The sequence below is a fragment of the Hypanus sabinus genome, chromosome 6 (genome assembly GCF_030144855.1).
Source record: "Hypanus sabinus isolate sHypSab1 chromosome 6, sHypSab1.hap1, whole genome shotgun sequence".
Lineage (NCBI taxonomy): Eukaryota > Metazoa > Chordata > Chondrichthyes > Myliobatiformes > Dasyatidae > Hypanus > Hypanus sabinus.
In genome coordinates this window covers 132,928,107-132,949,421 of record NC_082711.1, presented here as the reverse complement: position 1 = coordinate 132,949,421, position 21,315 = coordinate 132,928,107, and the positions used below count along the sequence as shown (strand labels likewise).

Genomic DNA, 21,315 nt, shown 5'->3' with positions numbered 1-21,315 from the left:
AAAGGACTGAAGAATAGCCAAGGTTGTTCCTTTTTACAGGCTGGTGAGCCTCACATCCACGGTACAGAAACTATTGGACAATATTCTTAGGGATGGAATCAACCCTCATCTGGAAAAGCATGGATCTATTAGGGCTAGTCAGCATGGGTGTGAATAGGGGAAGGCACATCTTACAAATTTTGTTTTTTTTTGAGGTTGTGAGGCAATTTAGCCAGCTCACTTTGAATCCTATGTGCCTTAACCTTCTAGATCAGCCTACCAGTTTGATCAGGACATTGTCAAATGCATTAAAGTCTACTGTCTTGCCTTTATCCATTTTCATTATCACCACCTCAAACAACTCAGTTAATCAGTTTGACAGGATTTCCCCTGCACAAAGCCATGCAGACTGATATTAATCAGCTCCCATTTTTCCAAATATACACAATATTCTCCTTTCAACTTTTCTACAGTAATTTCCTTACCACTGACACAAGACTCACCAGCGTGTAATTGTCTAGCTTATTCCTGCTGCCATCCTTAATAAAAAAAAGATTAGCTATCCTCCAGTCTTCTGAGGCCAATGAAGATATTTAAATCTCTGTCAGGGCCCCAACGATGTCTTCCCATGCTTCCAATATCATTAAGTAGATATCATCCATACTTAGGGATCTGTCAAACTTTATGCCAAACAAGACATAACACTTCCTCCTTCTTAATGCCTTATTTTCATGCTATCAACAAATCCCTCCCAGATCTTATTATCCTCCATGTCTTCCTCCTTGGATGAGAAATATTATTTAGGACCTCACCCAGATTCCCTGACTCCACACAGATCATCTTTTTGGACCAAAAGGGGTTCCACTTACAGAAAGACGTGGGATCTTACAGGATACTGGCTTTTTAATTTTTTTTCTAATGATGCTGAAAATAATGGCCCTGAAGATCATACATGATATGGGTGATTATGGTCCCTACATTTACAAGATACCAATGAGGGAAATTTTAAAATAAAAGACTGTATGTGTAATTTTAAACACATGACCCAACAAGTATTCTGCTGCCTTTAATATTACAACACTGAATCAGGTAGAAACCTATTTAATTAGCACACAGAAAAGCTTTCCTGAGTGAGTAGCAACAACAAACAATTTACAGCTTTGGTTTCTCTTTCCTTGTCCAGGTACTAAGGATATCTAGTTCCTATTTGGACAGAAATCCAACATTATTTAAGAAGTGCTATTGATAAAGTAAAGATGAGAAGTGAAAAGAGTATGAGAGAAGAATGAAAAAGCAACAATGGCAGAGGGAAAATGAAAATGGCAGAGTTAAGTCCTGCTTTCACAAGATTTCAATGCACTTGAAAGCAAATAAAGAATCTTGAAGCATGGTCACTGTAATAATGAAGCAAATGTGGCAGTAACTTACACAAACAATAGACAATAGGTGCAGAAGTAGACCATTCGGCCCTTTGAGCCTGCACCGCCATTTTGAGATCATGGCTGATCATCTACTATCAGTACCCGGTTCCTGCCTTGTCCCCATATCCCTTGATTCCCATATCCATAAGATACCTATCTAGCTCCTTCTTGAAAGCATCCAAAGAATTGGCTTCCACTGCCTTCCGAGGCAGTGCATTCCAGACCCCCACAACTCTGGGAGAAGAAGTTTTTCCTTAACTCTGTCCTAAATGACCTACCCCTTATTCTCAAACCATGCCCTCTGGTACTGGACTCTCCCAGCATCTGGAACGTATTTTCTGCCTCTAACTTGTCCAATCCCTTAATAATTTTCTATGTTTCAATCAGATCCCCTCTCAATCTCTTTAATTCCAGTGTGTACAAGCCCAGTCTCTCTAACCTCTCTGTGTAAGACAGTCCAGACATCCCAGGAATTAACCTCGTGAATCTATGCTGCACTTCCTCTATAGCCAGGAGGTCCTTCCTTAACCCTGGAGACCAGAACTGTACACAATACTCCAGGTGTGGTCTCACCAGGGCTCTGTACAAATGCAAGAGGATTTCCTTGCTCTTGTACTCAATTCCCTTTGTAATAAAGGCTCACATTTCATTAGCGTTCTTCACTGCCTGCTGCACTTGCTCATTCACCTTCAGTGACTGATGAACAAGGACTCCGAGATCTCTTTGTATTTCTCCCTTACCTAACTCTACACCATTCAGATAATAATCTGCCTTCCTGTTCTTACTCCCAAAGTGGATAACCTCACACTTATTCACATTAAATGTCATCTGCCAAGTATCTGCCCACTCACCCAGCCTATCCAAGTCACCCTGAATTCTCCTAACATCCTCATCACGTATCACACTGCCACCCAGCTTAGTATCATCAGCAAATTTGCTGATGTTATTCTCAATGCCTTCATCTAAATCATAAACGGCTGTGGTCCCAATACCGAGCCCTGTGGCACCCCACTAGTCACCACCTGCCATTCTGAGAAACACCCCCATTCACCGCTACCCTTTGCTTTCTATCTGCCAACCAGTTTTCTATCCATGTCAATGTCTTCCCCCCGATGCCCTGAGCTTTGATTTTACCCACCAATCTCCTATGTGGGACCTTATCAAATGCCTTCTGAAAATTGAGGTACACTACATCCACTGGATCTCCCCCGTCTAACTTCCTGGTTACATCCTCGAAAAACTCCAACAGATTTGTCAAGCATGATTTACCCTTGGTAAATCCATGCTGGCTCGACCCAATCCTATCACTGCTACCTACATATGCCACTATTTCATCCTTAATAATGGACTCTAGCATCTTCCCCACCACCGATGTCAGGCGGACAGGTCGATAGTTCTCTGTTTTCTCCCTCCCTCCTTTCTTAAAAAGTGGAATAATATTAGCCAATCTCCAATCCTCAGGAACTGATCCTGAATCTACGGAACATTGGAAAATGATTACCAATGCATCCGCAATTTCCAGGGCCAACTCCTTTAGTACCCTAGGATGCAGACCATCTGGACCTGGGGATTTGTCAGCCTTCAGTCCCATCAGTCTTCTCATCACAGTTTCCTTCCTAATGTCAATCTGTTTCATTTCCTCTGTTACCCTACGTCCTTGGCCCATGCATACATCTGGGAGATTGCTTGTGTCTTCCTTAGTGAAAACAGATCTAAAGTACTCATTAAATTCTTCTGCCATTTCTCTGTTTCCCATAACAATTTCACCCAATTCATTCTTCAAGGGCCCAACATTGTTCTTAACTATCTTTCTTCTCTTCACATACCTAAAAAAGCTTTTGCTATCCTCCTTTATATTCCTGGCTAGCTTGCGTTCGTACCTCATTTTTTCTCCCCGTATTGCCTTTTTAGTTAAATTCTGTTGTTCCTTAAAAATTTCCCTATCATCTGTCCTCCCACTCACCTTAACTCTGTCATACTTCCTTTTTTTTTTGAAAATGCTATGCAATCTCTGACTTCCTTTGTCAACCACTGTGGCCCCTTTCCCCCCTTTGAATCCAAACATTCCCATAGCAGTCAAGTGACAATATATTTAGAGATGTTGATTGAGAAATTAATATAGGCTCTACTTTGAATAGCATAAGGGGACTTTTACAACAATCTCAGAGCACAGGGGTCCATAATTTAATGTTGTATATGAAACGCGGCACCTTCAAAGACGCAAGTGTTCTGGTAACACACTAGTAAGCTTGGATTTGAATCACAAGATATTGGTGGGCATGTGCAGGTGCAGGAATCCTTTTCTCACCCTCATTCTTTTGAGGTGAATATCTTTTGTTCTTTGGTAATGTCATATTCTCACATTGTTAAACACTGCATATAGTACATAGGAAATGAAAGAAAACTGATACCTTTTTATAAATAAAACTTTCAAACAGAATGACTCAACTGATTTAAAAGAATTTTTTAAAACTAAACTTCAGACTGGAATAACAGGTTTGATTATGATAACGTACACATATTCATCTGAAACAAAATAAGATTCATAGGTGTGTCTTACAATATTTCACTACTAATAAACATCTTCTTGAAGGTCAACGTCATCTTTAATCAAATATTATTGAGGCTTCAATCAGCACATAAGTGAGAGAACACTAACTAGTTTTCACTCAAGATTAGAAAAGCAAAATATCTCAAGTTTTTTGACAAGTTGCTTTACTGTAACCTTGACAAGTTTTTGACAAGTAGTTTAAACATTTCAGGAGTAAAATTATAAATAAGCAGATGAATAAACTATTTTTGCTGGAAAAGATTGACACCTTGAATTTTTTTATTAAAGAAACAGCAGTCAGTATTTCCCTCAAAAGATTCAAGCTCCAGTGTAAATTATTAAAATAGTTAATGATACTTCAGTAAGCTTTCCAAAGTAATATAAAAGCTAGGTTCATTCTCATGAGCTAAGTAAAAGTAATATACAACAGATTCAAAAGTATCATGGTTCTACACACAGTCTCGGGAATTAAGTTAAAGCAACAGTGGAGACATAAAGATGTCTTAAGATCCTGATGCAGTGAGGAAACTTAAATAGTTAACAATTTCTTACCAAGCACACTTACTTTTAATCCCCAGCAGTCAACTATTGATGCTGAAATCTGCACAGTAAGTACAACTTTTGCAACATACTTCAGCAAGAGTTTCAACCAATAGTTAGACATATAAAACAGGCCCTTCAGTGCATGCCAATCTTTCTGCCCATCAACACTATTTCCATCTAGATATAGTTAGATACTTCATTAATCCCAAAGGAAGTTACAGCACCACAGTAGCATTACAAGAGCAAAGATATACAATTAGAAGAGACGCAAGAATAAAGAATTAAGTTACCTCAAGTCTAACAAGAGGGCACCATAGGTTGACTCAGTATAGTGCCTAATGGCCTAGGATAAGAATAACCTCATATAGCGCCCTTTGGAACATCGCAATTTTCTGAGTCTATTACTAAAAATGCTCCTCTGTTCAGCCAAGGTGGCATGCACGGGGTAAAAAACATTGCCCAGAATTGCCAGGATTTTCTGTAGGGTCCTTTGTTCTACCACAGCCTCCAATGTGTCCAGTTTGACTCCTATACAGTAACAGAGCCAGTCTTTTTAATCAGCTTACTGAGCCTGATGGCATCACCCATATTGATACCATTGCTCCAGTACACCACCACATAGAAGATCGTACTGGCAACAAGAGACTGGTAGAACTTGCAAAGGAAAGGCCCACATACTCTAAATGACTTCAGTCTCCTCAGTAAGTAGAGGCAACTCTGACCCTTCTTGAACACAGCCTCTGCATTGGTGCTCCACTCAAGTCTGTCATCCAAGTGCACCCCCAGGTAGTTGTAGGTCATCACCACATCCACACCATCAATAGTAACAAGGAGCATTGCAGGCTTAGTCTTCCTAAAGTCCATCACCATCTCCTTTATCTTGCTGATGTTGAGTTGCAGATGATTCAGCTTGTACCATTTGACATAGTCCTCCACCAGGGCCCCATATTCATCCTCCCGTCCTTCCTTTATAAACCCAACTATTGCTGAGTCATCTGAGAATTTCTGCAGATGAATTATACAGGGTAAAGAGGAAGGGAGCCAATACAGTCAGTCCCCTGTGGGGCCCCAGAGCTGCTTATAGCCATGTCTGATACAGTTCTGAAGACGCACAAACTGTGGTCTGCCAGTAGGTAGTCCATTATCCAGGATACAATGGAAGTGCCGACCTGCATTGAATGCCGCTTTCCCCCCAGCAATTAGGGCTGTATGGTATTGAAGGCACTTGAGAAATCAAAAAACACATGATCCTCACAGTGCAGCCCTGCTTATCCAAATGGGAGCAGGCATTGTCAACCTCAACGTCCTCCTGGTAGGCAAATTGCAGGGGATCAATGGCTGATCTGACCAGGAGTCAGATGTGAACAGAGGACAACCTAGGGTCTTCATAACGTGTGAGGTCAGGGTCATAGGATGGTAGTCATTCAAGACTTCTGGTTGGCCCTTCTTCATTACTGGGACCACACATGTTGTTTTATACAGAGTCAGGATCCTTTCCAGGGTGAGACTCAGATTGAAGATGTGCTAGACAATTCCACACAGCTGCTCAGCACACTCCTTCAGGATCTTGTGGTTCATACCATCTGGTCCCAATGCTTTGCCATGTCGGAGTTTACTCTTCTCATCTGCTCAGTCGTGAAGTGAGTTGGTGGAAGATCAGGGCTGGGGAGGTGAAGATCTCAGAATCATATCCATCTACATCTTGCCTATTTAAGTGCCTGTCGATGGCTCTTAGAGCATCCTGTGGTTGAGCCAACTAGAGAAAAGGCAATACTGAATTGGATGTTGTTAAATGAACCAGATTTGACTAGGGAGCTTCAGGTAAAGTAACCTTTTGGAGGCAGTGATCATAACATGATAGAATTCACCCTGTAGTTTGAGAGGGAGAAACTAAAATCATACGTATTAGTATTACAGTTGAATAAAGTGAACTACGGAGGCATGAGAGAGGAGTTGCCAAAGTTGATTGAAAGTGGACACTAGCAGGGATGATGGCAGAACAGCAATGGTTGGAGTTTCTGGGAATAATTCTGCTATGGCAAACAGAAGGCAACCAATGTCTATTGGTTGGCTGTCAACTAATCCCAGGCTGACATTCTCTGATTGATTGTTGCTCCTGACAACTTCTCGAATATTCTTTGTGACCTTCAAATAGTCATGATCTGTTGCAATGTTGACTTTTGGTGGTGTGGTTTGCTGAGTAATGGTTATTCCGTGTTCCAGCTTTGTTCTAGCTCCTGGCTCAGAGTCTCATCAGCGAGCAAACACAATAAATTTGGAAGGTGCAGGGTCATTTCATCTTGAAGTAGTAGTAGTATTCTAAAGGGAGAGGGTAGTATTCTTAAGACACATATGGCTGACAAGGGAAATCAAAGATAGCATAAAAGCAAAAGATACGTACAAAAATTAGTGGGAAGGTAGAGGACTGGGCAAGTTATAAAAACCAAAACAAGGTAACTAAAAAGCAATAAGGAGAGAAAAGATAAGAAAATTAAACTAGCCAATAATATAAAAGAGAATGCCAAAGTTTTTTTCCCCCAGATATCTAGAGTGAAAAAGAGGCAAGAATAGGTTTGAAAATGACACTGGACAGGTAATATGGAACAAATAAATGTTGCACTAACAATAAGTATTCTGCATCAGTCTTCACTGCAGAAGGCAGTGTGCCAGAAATTCGAGTGTGTCAGAGCGGAAATGTGAGTATAGTTGCTTCTATAGTCAATAAGGAGAAGGTGCTTAAGAAGCTGAAATGACTGAAGGTAGGTAGGTTACCTAGACTAGATGGACTACATCCCAGGGATCTGAAAGAGGTAGCTGAAGAGATTGTGGAAACACCAGTAGTAACCTTTCAAAAACACTAGATTCCGGAATGACTCCAGAGGATTGGAAAATTGCAAGTGTTACTCCACTCTTAGAAAGGAGGGAGAAAAAAGAAAGGGAATTCAGGCCAGTGGTTGGGAAGATGTTAGAGTCTATTAGGATAAGGTTTGGGGGTACATATAGGCACAGACTAAAATAGACCAAAGTCAGCATGGTTTCCTTAAGGAGAAATAGTGCTTCACAAATCTGCTGAAATTCTTTGAGGAAATAACAGATAGAATAGACAACAAAGAGTTAGCGAAGGTTGTTGACTTAGATTTTCAGAAGGCATTTGACAAAGTACCACATGTGAGGCTGTGAAACAAGATAAGGGCCCATGGTATAAACAGGAAAAATATTAAGATGGGCAAAAGATTGGTAGAAGGCAATAGTGGTAATAAAGGTTACCTCCTCTGGATGGCTATCAGAGATTAATGGTGTTCTACAGGAACTGGTGTTGGGTCTGCTACTTTTCACATTATATGTTAATAATCCGAATGACAGAATTGTGGCTAGGTTTGCGTACAATACAAAGTTAGGTAGAAGGGCAGGTTGGTTTGAGCAAACAGGGAATGTGCAGAACCACTTGGACATTAGGAGTATGGGCAAAGAAGTGGCAGCTGTATGGACTTTGGTAGAAGGAATGAAAGCACAGATTTATTTCAAAATGAGAAAATTAAGAAATTGGAGGTGCAAAGGGATTTGGGAGTCCTTGTGCAGGATTCCCTAAAAGTTAACTTGCAGCTCAAGTTGGTAAGGAAGCCAGATGCAATTTTAGCTCTCCTTTTAGAGGATGAGAATATAAAAGCAAGGATATAATGCTGAGGCTCTAAGGCATTGGTTGGACCACATTTGGAAGACTGACCAGTTTTGGGCCCCATATCTAGGAAAAGATGTGCTGGAGTTGGAGAGTGTCCAGAAGAGGTTTATGAAAATGATCTCAGGAATGAATGGGTTAACAAATAAGAGCTTGATGGCTCTGAGCCTGTATTCGCTGGAACTTAGGTGAATGAGGGAGATCTTTTAAACGTACTGAATATTGAAAGGCCAGACAAAGTGGATTTGAATCCAGGACCAAAGGGCACAGCTTCAGATTAGAAAAATATCCCTTTAGAAAAGAGATGAGAAAGAATTTCTTCTGCTAGAGGGTGGTGATTCTGTGAAATCCATTGCTACAGACGGCTATGGATGCCAAGTAACTGGGTATATTTAAAGTGGATGTTAATAAGTTCAGAGCAGCATTCTTGATGGGCTGAATGACCTAATTCTGCTCCAATGTTTTAAATACCTCTTAAACAGAGTATTCATATCCTATTCTGCCACCTCCTTTGGCAATGCTTCCCAGATATCACTGTACAAAAACTGTCCCTTAAGATCCCAGGTAAAATCTCCCACTACTCACATTAAATCTCTGCCCTCTTGTTTTTGATACCCCTTCTATGGGAAAGAGATTCTAACTACCTATCCTTTTTATACCATTTACAGTTTTATTCACTTCTATCAGGTTACCACTCATCCTTTTCACTCCAGGGGAATAATATCTATGGATGCTGCCTGATCTACAGATTTCCTTCACCATTTTGTGCTAGTCTACCAAGCCTGCAAGACTTAGACAAAAGTAAATACAGTTTTACATATGTCACTGCCTCACTACATCCTAGATATTTTCTGGCTTTACAAGATCACCCACTCAGAAGTACAGAAGTCCATCAATTGGCAGACATTACTGAACCAAGAACATTTGCACTGGACAACAGCTTTATTCCTAAGCTTATACTGCATAGTGAACCTGCCACTAGGACATGACTTCTTGGCTGTCCATCCCTTTGATAGCTCTTTGCAAGATTTTAAGACTGGATGCATCAGCACAGAGAATGGGATTGTGGGGTAGAAATTGTTTATTTCATAAGAGAGACGAAGTAAAAGGGAATGTTTATATTATTGAGAGGAGGGCTCAGAAAATAGAAACTAGAAAAGATGGCAGAGAGTGCCATGTCAGATAGTACCTCTGAGCGAGACTAGGCAATGCTTAACATGGAGTTGATTGAAAAGAAACAACCTGTTGTCCTTAAGAATTAAAGGTTGCTTCAACAACCATCAATACATATTCAAAACTAAAAAATGTGTGCCCATCACTGGATATCTGCATTTAGTTTTAATTAAGACACATTGATAAATTATTTAATAACTATATATCTGGTTCAAACTGAGCATGCTTAGAGAAAACTATGTTAGCAGAGAGGGAAAAACTGGAGAAAGACAAAACAGAATATTAAAATAGCCACCATGAACAGATGGTGCTTATTGACACACCTGTGCACCATTATATGAAACAATGAAATAAAATTAAGATATTTCTTAACTTGTCTCTTCATTGCATAACATTTCTTGTTTTGGTTTGAACAAGCAGGATATCATGCAAGCTGTTCTGTTCTAAATGGCATCAATTCAAAATTTCAGCAAATGAATAACAGTATAGTTTTTAGAGAATTTGGTTATATATACCTTATATAAGAACATAAGAAATAGAGTAAGGAGTAGACCATCTAGCCAACTGAGCCTGCTCCACCATTCAGGATCATGGCTGATCAAATCATTAACTCCATTCTATCTACCTGCTTTCCCCCCCCATAACCCTTAATTCAGTTGCTATGTAAAAAAACAAACTGTACGTTAAATATATTTAATGGAGATAGCCTCTACTGCATCCTTTTCTTCTATTAGTTAACCTCCTCTTTCCATGCTAATACATTATTCCCAACACCATAATTTATTTAAGTAGCACCTTACTGATTACTTTTGCAAATCCAAATGTACAACATCCACTTGTTCCCTCTATCCACTATGCTCATTACATTCTCAAAGAACTTCAGTACGTTTGTCCAGCTGGACCTGCACTTCATGATTACGTACTGTATCTGTCCAATGGAACCAATTTTATCCATGTGTCTTGTTATTTCTTCTTCAATGATAGCTTCAAATATTTTTGCAACTAGACATGATGCTAATTGGCATATATACCTGCCTTTTGCCTTTGTCTTTTTTACATTCCAACTTGCTTCCATTCTCAAAAAATAAATGCAAAGAATAAAAAGCACAAAAAATAAAATTATTTCTAACCAGCAACTTCTGCTTTAGTTCAATTGTAATTTCTATCTTACAATGTGTACATACCTTCCGTGAGGCATTTTCAAATTGTGAACCACAAGCTCGACATGTGTTTTCCAATCCAGGTGAAGACGACTGAGAGTTATAGCCTGCATTAGTGTATGCCTGCCTTCTAGAATTGTACTCTGGTTCATCCATTGTTTGATTATCCAAACAAAACCAGTTGCAGCAGGAAGCCCACATTGCAATGCCGTCTGTATTAATGACAGAAGAGTGATTATTTATTTACCCAGCATATTCAACCAAACATTAAAAAAAATCAAACTCCTAATGGAGACTTGGTACGTCACCAAAGGCTCTAGCAAAATTTCTAAATATACCGTGTGAACTTTCTAACTGATTGCATCACTGTCTGTTATGGGGTGACCATTGCACAGGATCGGAAAAAGCTGCAGAGGGTTGTAAACCTGGCCAGCTCCATCACGGGCACAAACCTCCTCAGCACCGAGGACACCTTCAAAAGGTGATGCCTCAAAAAGGCAGCATTTATCGTAAGGATTCCCACCACAAAGGACATGCCCTTTTCTCATTGCTACCATCAAGGTGGTGGTACAGGAGCCTGAAGACACACATACAACATTTTAGAAACATCTTCTCCTTCGCCAGATTTCTGAATGTACAATGAACCTATGAACACTATTTTCCCCTTTTTTGCACTACATATTGAATTAAAATTTTTTATACATTTCTTACTGTAATTTATAGTGTTTTTATATATTGCACTGCATTGTGCCACAAACAAATGTCAAAAATACGTCAGTGAAAATAAAGCCGATCCTGATACTGAAAATATTCATGTTAAAATGAGTGTCTTTGTTAAGGTGAGGATTTATTGTCCACCCAAAGGTGACCTCAAGATGGAGCTAAGCTGCCTTTTAAATCACTTCAATCCCTATGGTGAAGATACGCTACTTGGTGCTGTTATATAGGGAGGAGTTCCAATATTTTGATTTAGTTGGTACAATTTGATGCAGGTATTTCATGCACCTGCCACCTTGTACTTCTAGATTATGAAGGTGTAGGATTTAGTGTGCTGCTAAAGAAACCATGGTATTGAGGTAAAGGACATCTTATTGTATATTTGACATTCCACCTGTAGAGCAAAAAGTGTATTTTTAGAGGGATATAAAGAATGTCTATCATGCAGGCAGTCTTGTTCTCAATGGTAACAATCCAAGTCTTGTTGGAGCTGTGCTCAAAATGAAGGGCTTTTTCTTATAAGTTGGAAAATACTAGTCAGGAGGTTAGCAACTTGCTACAAAGTTAATTGTATAACCTAGCTTCCCAAGACTATTTTGGGGTCTAACTGTAAAGGATTAGGCTATTATCAAGGGAAGGTTATTTGATTCTCTCTTCTTGGAAAGGGTTCTTGTTACAATACAGCATGAATGCTACTTTTAATTTTCTAGGCCAATCTGACCTTGCAGCTGGCCACAGACTCCTTTATTAAACAAGGAGTTCTGGATCTACTTCAATACTGCAATGACAACATTCCCACTCTGATCTTATGAGAGAGGGAAAAACGTTATTTGCAGATGCTTAATATAGAGGGTCCCTAGTGAATTCCTGCAGCATTACGCTAGGGCTGGGATGACTGACCTCCAGCAACCACATTGTGTGCTGGGCAGTACGTAGACAATTTCCTTTGACTTGGGCTTCTTGACATCAAAGCACCCTTTAAACAACACCGTAGATACTTGAAATTCCAGTATTTGGCTTATGATAGACTGTTCAGGTGAAAGTTAAATTAAAGACTTTTCTATGGTGGATGTTCAATATCCCATGCACAAATTCAGAGGAGGACGGATGCCCAGTGACTGTAGGTGGGCAGATTAGACAATAGACAGTAGGAGCAGGAGTAGGCCATTCGGCCCTTCTAGCCAGCACCACCATTCACTGTGATCATGGCTGATCATACACAATCAGTACGCCATTCCCGCCCTCTCCCCATATCCCTTGACCCCACTATCTATAAGAGCTCTTCTAACTCTCTCTTGAATGCATCCAGAGACTTGGCCTCCACTGCCTTCTGGGGCAGAGCATTCCACATATCCACCACTCTCTGGGTGAAAAAGTTTTTCCGCATCTCTGTTCTAAATGGCCTACCCCTTATTCTTAAACTGTGGCCTCTAGTTCTGAACACCCATCAGCGGGAACATGCTTCCTGCCTCCAGTGTGTCCAATCCCTTAATAATCTTATATGTTTCAATCAGATCCCCTCTCATCCTTCTAAATTCCAGTGTATACAAGCCTAGTCGCTCCAAGCTTTCAACATATGACAGTCCCACCATTCCAGGAATTAACCTTGTGAACCTACGCTGCACTCCCTCAATAGCAAGAATGTCCTTCCTCAAATTTGGAGACCAAAACTGCACACAATACCCTAGGTGGGGTCTCACCAGGGCCCTGCACAGCTGCAGAAGGACCACTTTACTCCTATACTCAATTCCTCTTGTTATAAAAGCCAGCATGCCATTAGCTTTCTTCACTGCCTGCTGTACCTGCATGCTTGCTTTCATTGACTGATGTACAACACCTCGATCTTGTTGTACTTCCCCTTTTCCTAACTTGACTCCATTTAGATAGTAATCTGCCTTCCTGTTCTTCCCACCAAAGTGGATAACCTCACATTTATCCACATTAAACTGCATCTGCCATACATTTGCCCACTCACCCAACCTGTCCAAGTCACCCTGCATTCTGACTGTTATCTGACTGTTATGTTGTTGAGTGATCTTGTTATAAAGTGCTTTTGGATGCCTTGAAAATGTGAAGAGGATTATATTAAAAAAGACGTCTGTGTTTGATGAAAACTAGAATCAAGCCTGAATATGATCTGTGCTCTTCAAACCACAATAGAACGTTGGTGCATTGGTCATCAAGTGCTGTTTGACCACACTGTTAACGACAGTTCTCATGATGGGTTGGCAATTCACTAAATTGAAGTATTGATCTGGAAAGGCAAACCTGAATAATTTCTTATTTTGTTGAATTGTGAAAGTGTTGCTATAAAGGAACAGCTAAGCAAGCAGCATTACACATTCTGGAGTATTAGTCTTTAGTCCTATGTTGAAGATGTTGTCTGGCTCCTTAACATTTGTTCTAGCCACTACACCCAGTCATTTTTTGGCAGTTAAAATCCATGCAGATCAAACATTTGGCATTTCTGATTGAAAAGGTATTCCATGGTTCTGCCTTCACTAGCAATGCTTGCAAAATCATTGGTTAAACAGGACCCTCTTAATGCTATGGCTCCAGAAACCAAAGCCAAAGTCAAATTTACTGCTGGTCTCTTTAAAGAGAGACAGTAAAATGTGATTTGAAGTCAAATGTCTCAATACATTTCCTCTGTAAACATCTTCTTTGCTTAATTCACATTAGTCTTGCTGTTTCTGCCTCACCCATGATAGTTGTTTGTATGCAAGAAAGTCACTTAGATCAAACAAAACATGTAAACCTATGAATATTCAATCAAAAAATCAATCAAGGTGCTCACCAGATCTTAGAATAACAAAAGACTGAGAAGATATTAAATACTAAAGTTGGAACCATTTTGCATACAAAAACTAAATCCCTTTTCAGCAAACTCCATAACCATAAACACAAAAAGAACAGCTCAGTCTCAGCATTCAAAGGTAGATACATAGCAATTAACCTCATGCCTTCCAAGCCATTTAGAAAACAGCTAATGTCAGAAATATGAAATAATTTTAAACATGGGATTTCAGTCTCTGAAGCTGACTCGAGAGCAGCCTTCAGGATTGGTCTGGACTACCTGGCCCAGATGGGGAACCTGGTCAAGTACTAAAGATCTGTGCCGATAACTGGTTGGAGCGTTCACTGCGATCCTTCACCTCTCATTTCGGCAGTGAGGTACCCAACTGCTTCAAGCAGACTTCAATTATACAGGTGCCCAAGAATGTGGTAACCTGCATCAACATCATTGTCCAGTAGTACTTACATCCACTGCGATGAAGGCCCTACAATGACGGCTGGTGATGAAAAATACCAACTCCTGCCTGTACAGGGAATTAGATCTCTGCTCCAATTTGCCTCCTATCACAAAATGCAACATAAGGAATAGAAATACTTTTTGAGGCAGTGGATGCAAGCCATGAAACAAATTCTCCACTGATAATGTTCTGATTAAAAGCAGCAACGTAATAGGATTTTTTTTAAAATCAAAGGAATACTATAAACACAACAATAGGAGAACTTGGTGCAATTCAAATGAAAGACTGAAATTAAGGATCACCTTACAGAAGGGACTGATGATACTCTCATAATTAGATTCAATTGCTTCTCCCCCCCCCCCCAAAGATCTAAGTTTTTTCCTCACGTCCATTAACTTAAGGTCCATGGTTCAACTGTCACAATGAGGCCACATTCACATTAGAGGACCACATCATATTCCATCTGGGTGGCCTCCAACCTGATGGAATGAACATCAATTTCACTAATATCCAGTAATTTACCCTTCACTCTTTTTCCATTCTGGCTCCTCTTTTTCCCCCTTCTTTTTTCCTCACTTGCTACCACATTCCTCTGGTGTCCCTTCTCCTTTCCTTCTTCTATGGTTCATTATCCTGTCCTTTCAGATTCCATCTTCTGCAGCCTTTTACCTCTTCTATCTTTCACTACCCAGAAGTGAGGTGAGATGACACCAGAATTGAAGTCCTGATACCGAGCTGTAATGGTGTTGTGCTAGCTGCTACGCTACTGTGGCTAGCAGAATAGATATTTGCCTTAATGAGTAGCTATATTTAATAAAGAGGCCACTGACTGCATTGCCAAGTCAGCGTGGCATGAAACCGAGACAGCAAGTTGCAACTGGTGGTGGTCCCATGTTCCTATTCTTCTAACCTGCAGAACTTAGGAGAGTGGTGTTTTTCCTAGAAGCTCCCGTCAAGTTTCCAAAGTGTAATTTTACTATGGAATACTTTATAGAGGTGAAGTAACATTGATTGAAGAAGTGGTGAGGTAACAATTTAGCCACCTACTTTGCCCTGGATGGTGCTGTTCAATCGATGCACCATAGAAAGCTTTGTTCAAGACCCATGACCCAACCCAGAAGAAGTGCAATGCAGATTAAGTAGAATTTGGAGTTGGAGGGACTGTCCTATGAGGGGAAGATTGAGAATGATTAGCTTCTGGGGTCGACTTCTGGGTCACCAAGGGAATGGCAGCATAGGAAACAGTTTCTCAACAAAAAAGAATATAAACTGCCCCAAAGTTGAAATTAGACAAATATTTAGTATTGTATCAATAAAAGGGGCAAGAATAATGTCCAAGTACAAGAATAAAAGGTCCGCTCAGAAGGCTGAGAAATAAAACAAGACGCAGCAAGATGAGGGGCTGAGCTTCTCCACAGCTAGCCAGGACAGAGATCACGAGGAAGAATCGGTGAACCTGACTTTGATTCTCAGAGAGATTCGTGATTTCCGACAAGATAACATCAAACAGCTGGAGGATATTAAAGGAGAAATAGCAAAAACTAATTTGAGGTTAGATGGAGCCAAAGCGAGGATTGTAGGGACTGAGAGGCTGCAAAACACAGAGGAAGTGATTGCAGAAATGTTAAAGTTACAAGAGCAGCTCCAGTGGAAGCTAACGGACCAAGAAGGGAAAAAGTGAGGATCTATGGAGTTCCCGAAGGAGCTGAAGGTAAACCCGGATTGGTGATTCCCTTCGTGGAGAAGCTGCTTAGAGAGAACCTTGATATACCAGAAGCAAAAGAACTACAGATACAAAGGGCCCACCGCGTATTATCACCACAGCCTCCAGCAGACGCCCAGCCTAGATCTATTCTAGTCAGATTTCTCAGTTACAGAACAAAGGATGAAGAGCTTAAACTGGCATGGCAAAAGGAAGGCCTTATGTGGAGCAATTTTGACCACAATTACGAAACGGAGATCCTTGCCATACGGAAGGAATATGTGGAAGCACGGAGGGTCCTGAAGGAAAACAACATCAGATTCCAGACCCTGTATCCAGCTCGGCTAAGAGTCTTTTACGACAAAGGGACAAAAATCTACACTACAGTGGAGGAGGCAACGTTGGACCTGTCGGACCAGGGACTACCCATAAAAGTTATCAACCGACCGGAATCGCTACCAGAGAGGATTCGGCGGGAGTAATGGCAGCCAGTATGACAAGGACACTCCACTCAAACCAGAGTGTCAAGCTACAAGGAAAAGCGTCGGAATATTTGCAGCAAATGTACAGAGAGTATAGATTAATTAAGAGAAATGACTGAAAAGAGTAAATTGGACTTAAAGGTAAAATTAAAGCTGGTAACTGAAAATAAACTAGATGGAATGACTTGAATGATAGCAATATGGTCGAGACATAAAACGAGATAATTCTCTGACTGTTCACACTGCGGAGGCTCTCTAACACAGGCTGGAGATAGAGGTTATCCCTCTGAACTGAGGCAGGTCGGTGCTCAGTCTCACTGTTGGAAGTTGGGGAAAATTTTCGAATGTTCTACGTTCAAAAATGCCTAGGGTTTGGTTTTGTGTTTTGGTATACTGTTGGGAAGGGATTGCTTACTGTTTGCTTAGAAAAAGAGTGTTTTCTACGAGAGAAAAATGCAAATTGAACCGGTAAAAATAATTTCCTATAATGTTAATGGGGCTTTGAATCCAATTAAGAGAAGTAAGATTATTTCTAAATTGAAAAGAGAGAGCACAAATAACTTTCCTTCAGGAAACGCACATGAGCCAATCCGAACATGCAAAATTAAAAAGAATGGGCTTTAAGCATGTATTTTATTCATCATATAAATTGAGCCACAAAAGAGTAGCAGCTACTTTAATATCAAGTGCTCTTAACTATGAACATATTTCAGAGACAAAAGACAAGGATGGATGATTTATAAAGATTACAGGAAAAATAGATGGTACTGAAATAACATTGCTGAATGTTTATGCTCCACCAGGTAGTGAATGGTCATTCCACAGACACATTTTTGACCTAATGGCCAGCACTCAAGGGGTAGTAATTTGCGGAGGAGATTTTAATATTAGGTTAAACCCTGTACTAGATTCTTCAGGAACAGTTATTCAGAATAAACCTCTGACTAGGAAAGTGAAATTATTGATGGAGGAGTTGGGAATAACAGATGTGTGGAGGGAATTACATCCCACTAGTAAAGTCTAAACACATTACTCTTTCCCACATTCAGCTTATTCAAGGATAGACTATTTTTTTATATTTAATATAGATAGATTCAGGATAAAAGAGTGTAACATTGCAACAATTGTTCAGTCAGACCATAGCCCAGTCTCTATGTCTCTAATTCTGGAATGGAAAATGAGGAAAACACCATGGAGGTTAATTTCACATATATTTAGTAACCCAAAAGTAATGGAGAGATTAAGAGGAGAAATTAAAGAATAGCTAGACCTTAATGACATGGGAGAAACATCACCAGTGATCTCATGGGATACATTGAAAGCTGCACTGAGAGGAAAAATTATTTCCATTACTACTCACATGAAAAAATTCAAAGCACAAATATTAGCAGACCTGCAAGGAAAATTAAATCAACTTCCAGTTGTAGATAGCAACAAAATAAATTCTAATTTAACGCAGGAAATTAAGAAATAGCAAAGTGATATTGATGAAATTTATACATTGGAAACTCAAAGAAATTTTCTTTACCTGAGACAAAAGAATTATGAAGTAGGAGGTAAATCAGCTAGATTATTAGCATATAAATTACGTAAACATCAAGCAGACAATACAATTAATAAAATAAAGAATCCAAAAACAAAGCTTGTTGAGACTTCAATAGGGAAAATTCAACAGTGTTTTGAAACATATTATCGAGAGCTGTACTCTCAACCCTGGGCCTCCAATGAGTCCCATACAGACACTTTACTGAATTCTTTGGAATTACCCAAACTCACAGATTTACAAAATGAATGCCTATTAGAACCGGTAATTGCCAAAGACCTGAACGTGGCCATCTCTCGATTAAAGGCGGGAAAGTCACCAGGCTCTGATGGGTTTACCGCAGAGTAGTACAAATTGCTGGAGTCACAGTTAGCTCCATTATTACTTAACACCTTTAATTAAATCTTACAGAGGAGAAATTCCACCTTCCTGGAGAGAGGTGATTATCTCAGTTATTCCTAAAGAGGGTAAAGATAAACTAGAATGCGGTAATTATCGGCCAGTCAGTGTCCTTAATTTGGACTACAAATTATTTACATCTATGTTAGATCGTAGACTGGAAAAGCTTCTATCTGGCCTCATCCACTTAGACCAGAATGGATTCATCCAGCAAAGACAAACTCAGAGCAACATAAGAACTTTACACATACTAGAACAGGTTACTAAAAACGGGACAGAGACAATGGTAGTGGGATTAGACACCGAGAAAGCTTTTGATTCAGTTAGATGGGTATTCCTATAAAAAGTGTTAGGAAGATTTGGCTTTCAAGAAAAGTTTATTGAAGTAATCCAGACTTTATATGACAGTCCTACAGCTTGAATTAAGATAAATGGGGACCTCTCTGACTAATATTGTAGGGAGAGGAACTAGACAGGGATGCCCAATCTCCCCTCTCCTCTTTGCGCTATACATTGAACCTCTTGCCCAATTAATAAGACAGAGCAAAATTGTAAAAGGTATTAAGGTGGCAGAGATTGAACAGAAGGTAGCGCTATTCGCAGATGATATCTTAGTTTATTTGAGTGAACCAGAAAAATCATTCATAGTATTGTTTACACTGTTGGATGAGTTCGGGAAAATATCAGGTTATTAAATTAATGTAAAGAAAGCGCAGGTTATGTCCCTAAATTATACAGCATTCAAAAAACTGCAAAATACTTATTATCTTAAGTTGGAAGTTAAATCATTAAAATATTTAGGAATAACCCTGCCAAAAGATCTTTCAACATTGTCACAGGTAAATTATGGGCCATTAGCTTCAGAGATAAAAGCAGACATACATAGATGGAACCTTATTCCCTTTTTAAGTTTAAATTCAAGGGCAAATACCATAAAAATGAATATTCTCCCTCGGTTATTTTACTTTTTCTGCACTTTACCTGTGGAGGTAAACGAAAATCAATTTAGAGAATGGGACAAATAGATTTCCCCACTTTATCTGGCAAGGAAAGAAACCTAGAATCCGATTTAACACCTTACAGTTAGGAAAGGAAGGAGGAGGTATGGCACTTCCTTGCTTGAGAAGTTATTTTTATGCTTCACAGATATCTCCTCTGTTATATTAGTGCAATGGGGAATACAAAGCTAGATGGAAGCAAATAGAATTTGGATTGATTGACAGTTTTCCTCTACAGGCCTCAATTGTGGACATAGGATTGATGGCCCAATTGGAAAAGATTAAAAACAGCTGGATAAATCTCACATTAAAAGTATGGCAGAAGGTGGCTAATTTAAGTGGAATTTACAACTTGTTAAAACTTCTTAGATGGTGTTCTTATGATACCGAATTCTTTCCCAGCAGAGGAGATAAAAAACTTGAACTATGGATAAAGAAGGGTCTTACAACCTACCTCGCATTCACACATAAAAGTGTATTACAGATTTTTCAATCCCTGCAGGACAAATAAGGCCTAGAACACAATGACTTTTTTAAAAAAAATTTTAAATTTATTTTAGGTACTTTCAAATATGACAGTACTTTAAACAGGATTTTGGATGTACAGATTTATCAACAACAGAATTAGAATTTTTCAAGATTTTGAATTCAGCTTACAGCTCAATACTAAGTAAATCAATTTCTCAATTATTTAATGCCCTCTCATATGCCAAAAATGAAAACATATTGTATATTGAGAAGTGGGAGAAAGAAGTGGGGTTGGTACTTTCAAAGGAGGTTTGGGGGAAAATATGCAGCTTTCAAACTCTTTGGTTTGGAGAGAACATCGCTGGAAAAATATTATAAGATACTTCAAGACCCCATACCAAGAAAAATATAAAGACACAAACATGGCGTGTTGTAGCAGGTGTAACTCCAAGGGGGCAAATCATTTCTATATTTTTTGGGATTGGCCTAAATTAAGTTTATATTGGAAAGATATTCAGAGAACATTAGTTAAGGTATTTAAGATAGATACCTCTGGACTTTGTGACTTTCTATTTGGGGCATGTATTGTTTTCGGAACAGAAGATATAAAGTTGCTGCAGGCTCTTTTAGCAGCAAGTAAGAAAACAATCACCAGAAACTAGCTAAATCCAGTATCACCTACTTTAGAAGATTGGCATAAAATTATTTTGGAAATATTTAAAAAGAAAAGATGACTGAGAATTCAAAAAGAACAGTTTTATCAAATTTGGAATAACTGAATTGAATTTATAACCCCAATGCGAGCAGACTTTAGATGACTCTCCAAATGGTTCATACTGCTTTCCTCATCAAAATAGTAATAGTGTTAACGTAAGCTCCCTTGGTTTGAATGTTCACTGTTTTATTTCTGGAAAATGTGTAATCAACACAAGTAAAGAAAAAGATTTGGGGGAAAAAAGATAAAATGAAGTAAATAAGTACACAGGAATTGGATAAGTATGTTTATAGGTGGGAGCAAACATGAACATGTTAAGATACAAACACCTACGATGGAAGTTACATAGGATTACACACATTATTTTGGACAAGAAAGAAATGGACGAGATGAGATACATGGAAATTATTTTTTAATTTTAATACTTTAAAAAAACTATTATTATTATTTAGTTTAATAGTGTGGAATTACAATTGCACATAAATATCTATTTAAGTGCCTAATTATTTTTCTTTTAATATCATCTGTGTGTAC

The 21,315-nt window shown here is 39.2% G+C and overlaps 1 protein-coding gene across 2 annotated transcripts in view; it reads right to left on the bottom strand.

Moving 5' to 3' along the window:
• LOC132395850 (E3 ubiquitin-protein ligase rififylin-like) overlaps window positions 1-21,315 on the bottom strand; it is a 49,980-nt gene that overhangs the window by 11,038 nt on the left and 17,627 nt on the right. For both annotated transcript variants that reach the window (XM_059972968.1, XM_059972969.1), the window contains one exon: window positions 10,528-10,715. In XM_059972968.1, the coding sequence (XP_059828951.1) occupies window positions 10,528-10,704 (177 nt within the window). In that variant the 5' untranslated portion in view covers window positions 10,705-10,715. The remainder of the gene's footprint in view (window positions 1-10,527; window positions 10,716-21,315) is intronic.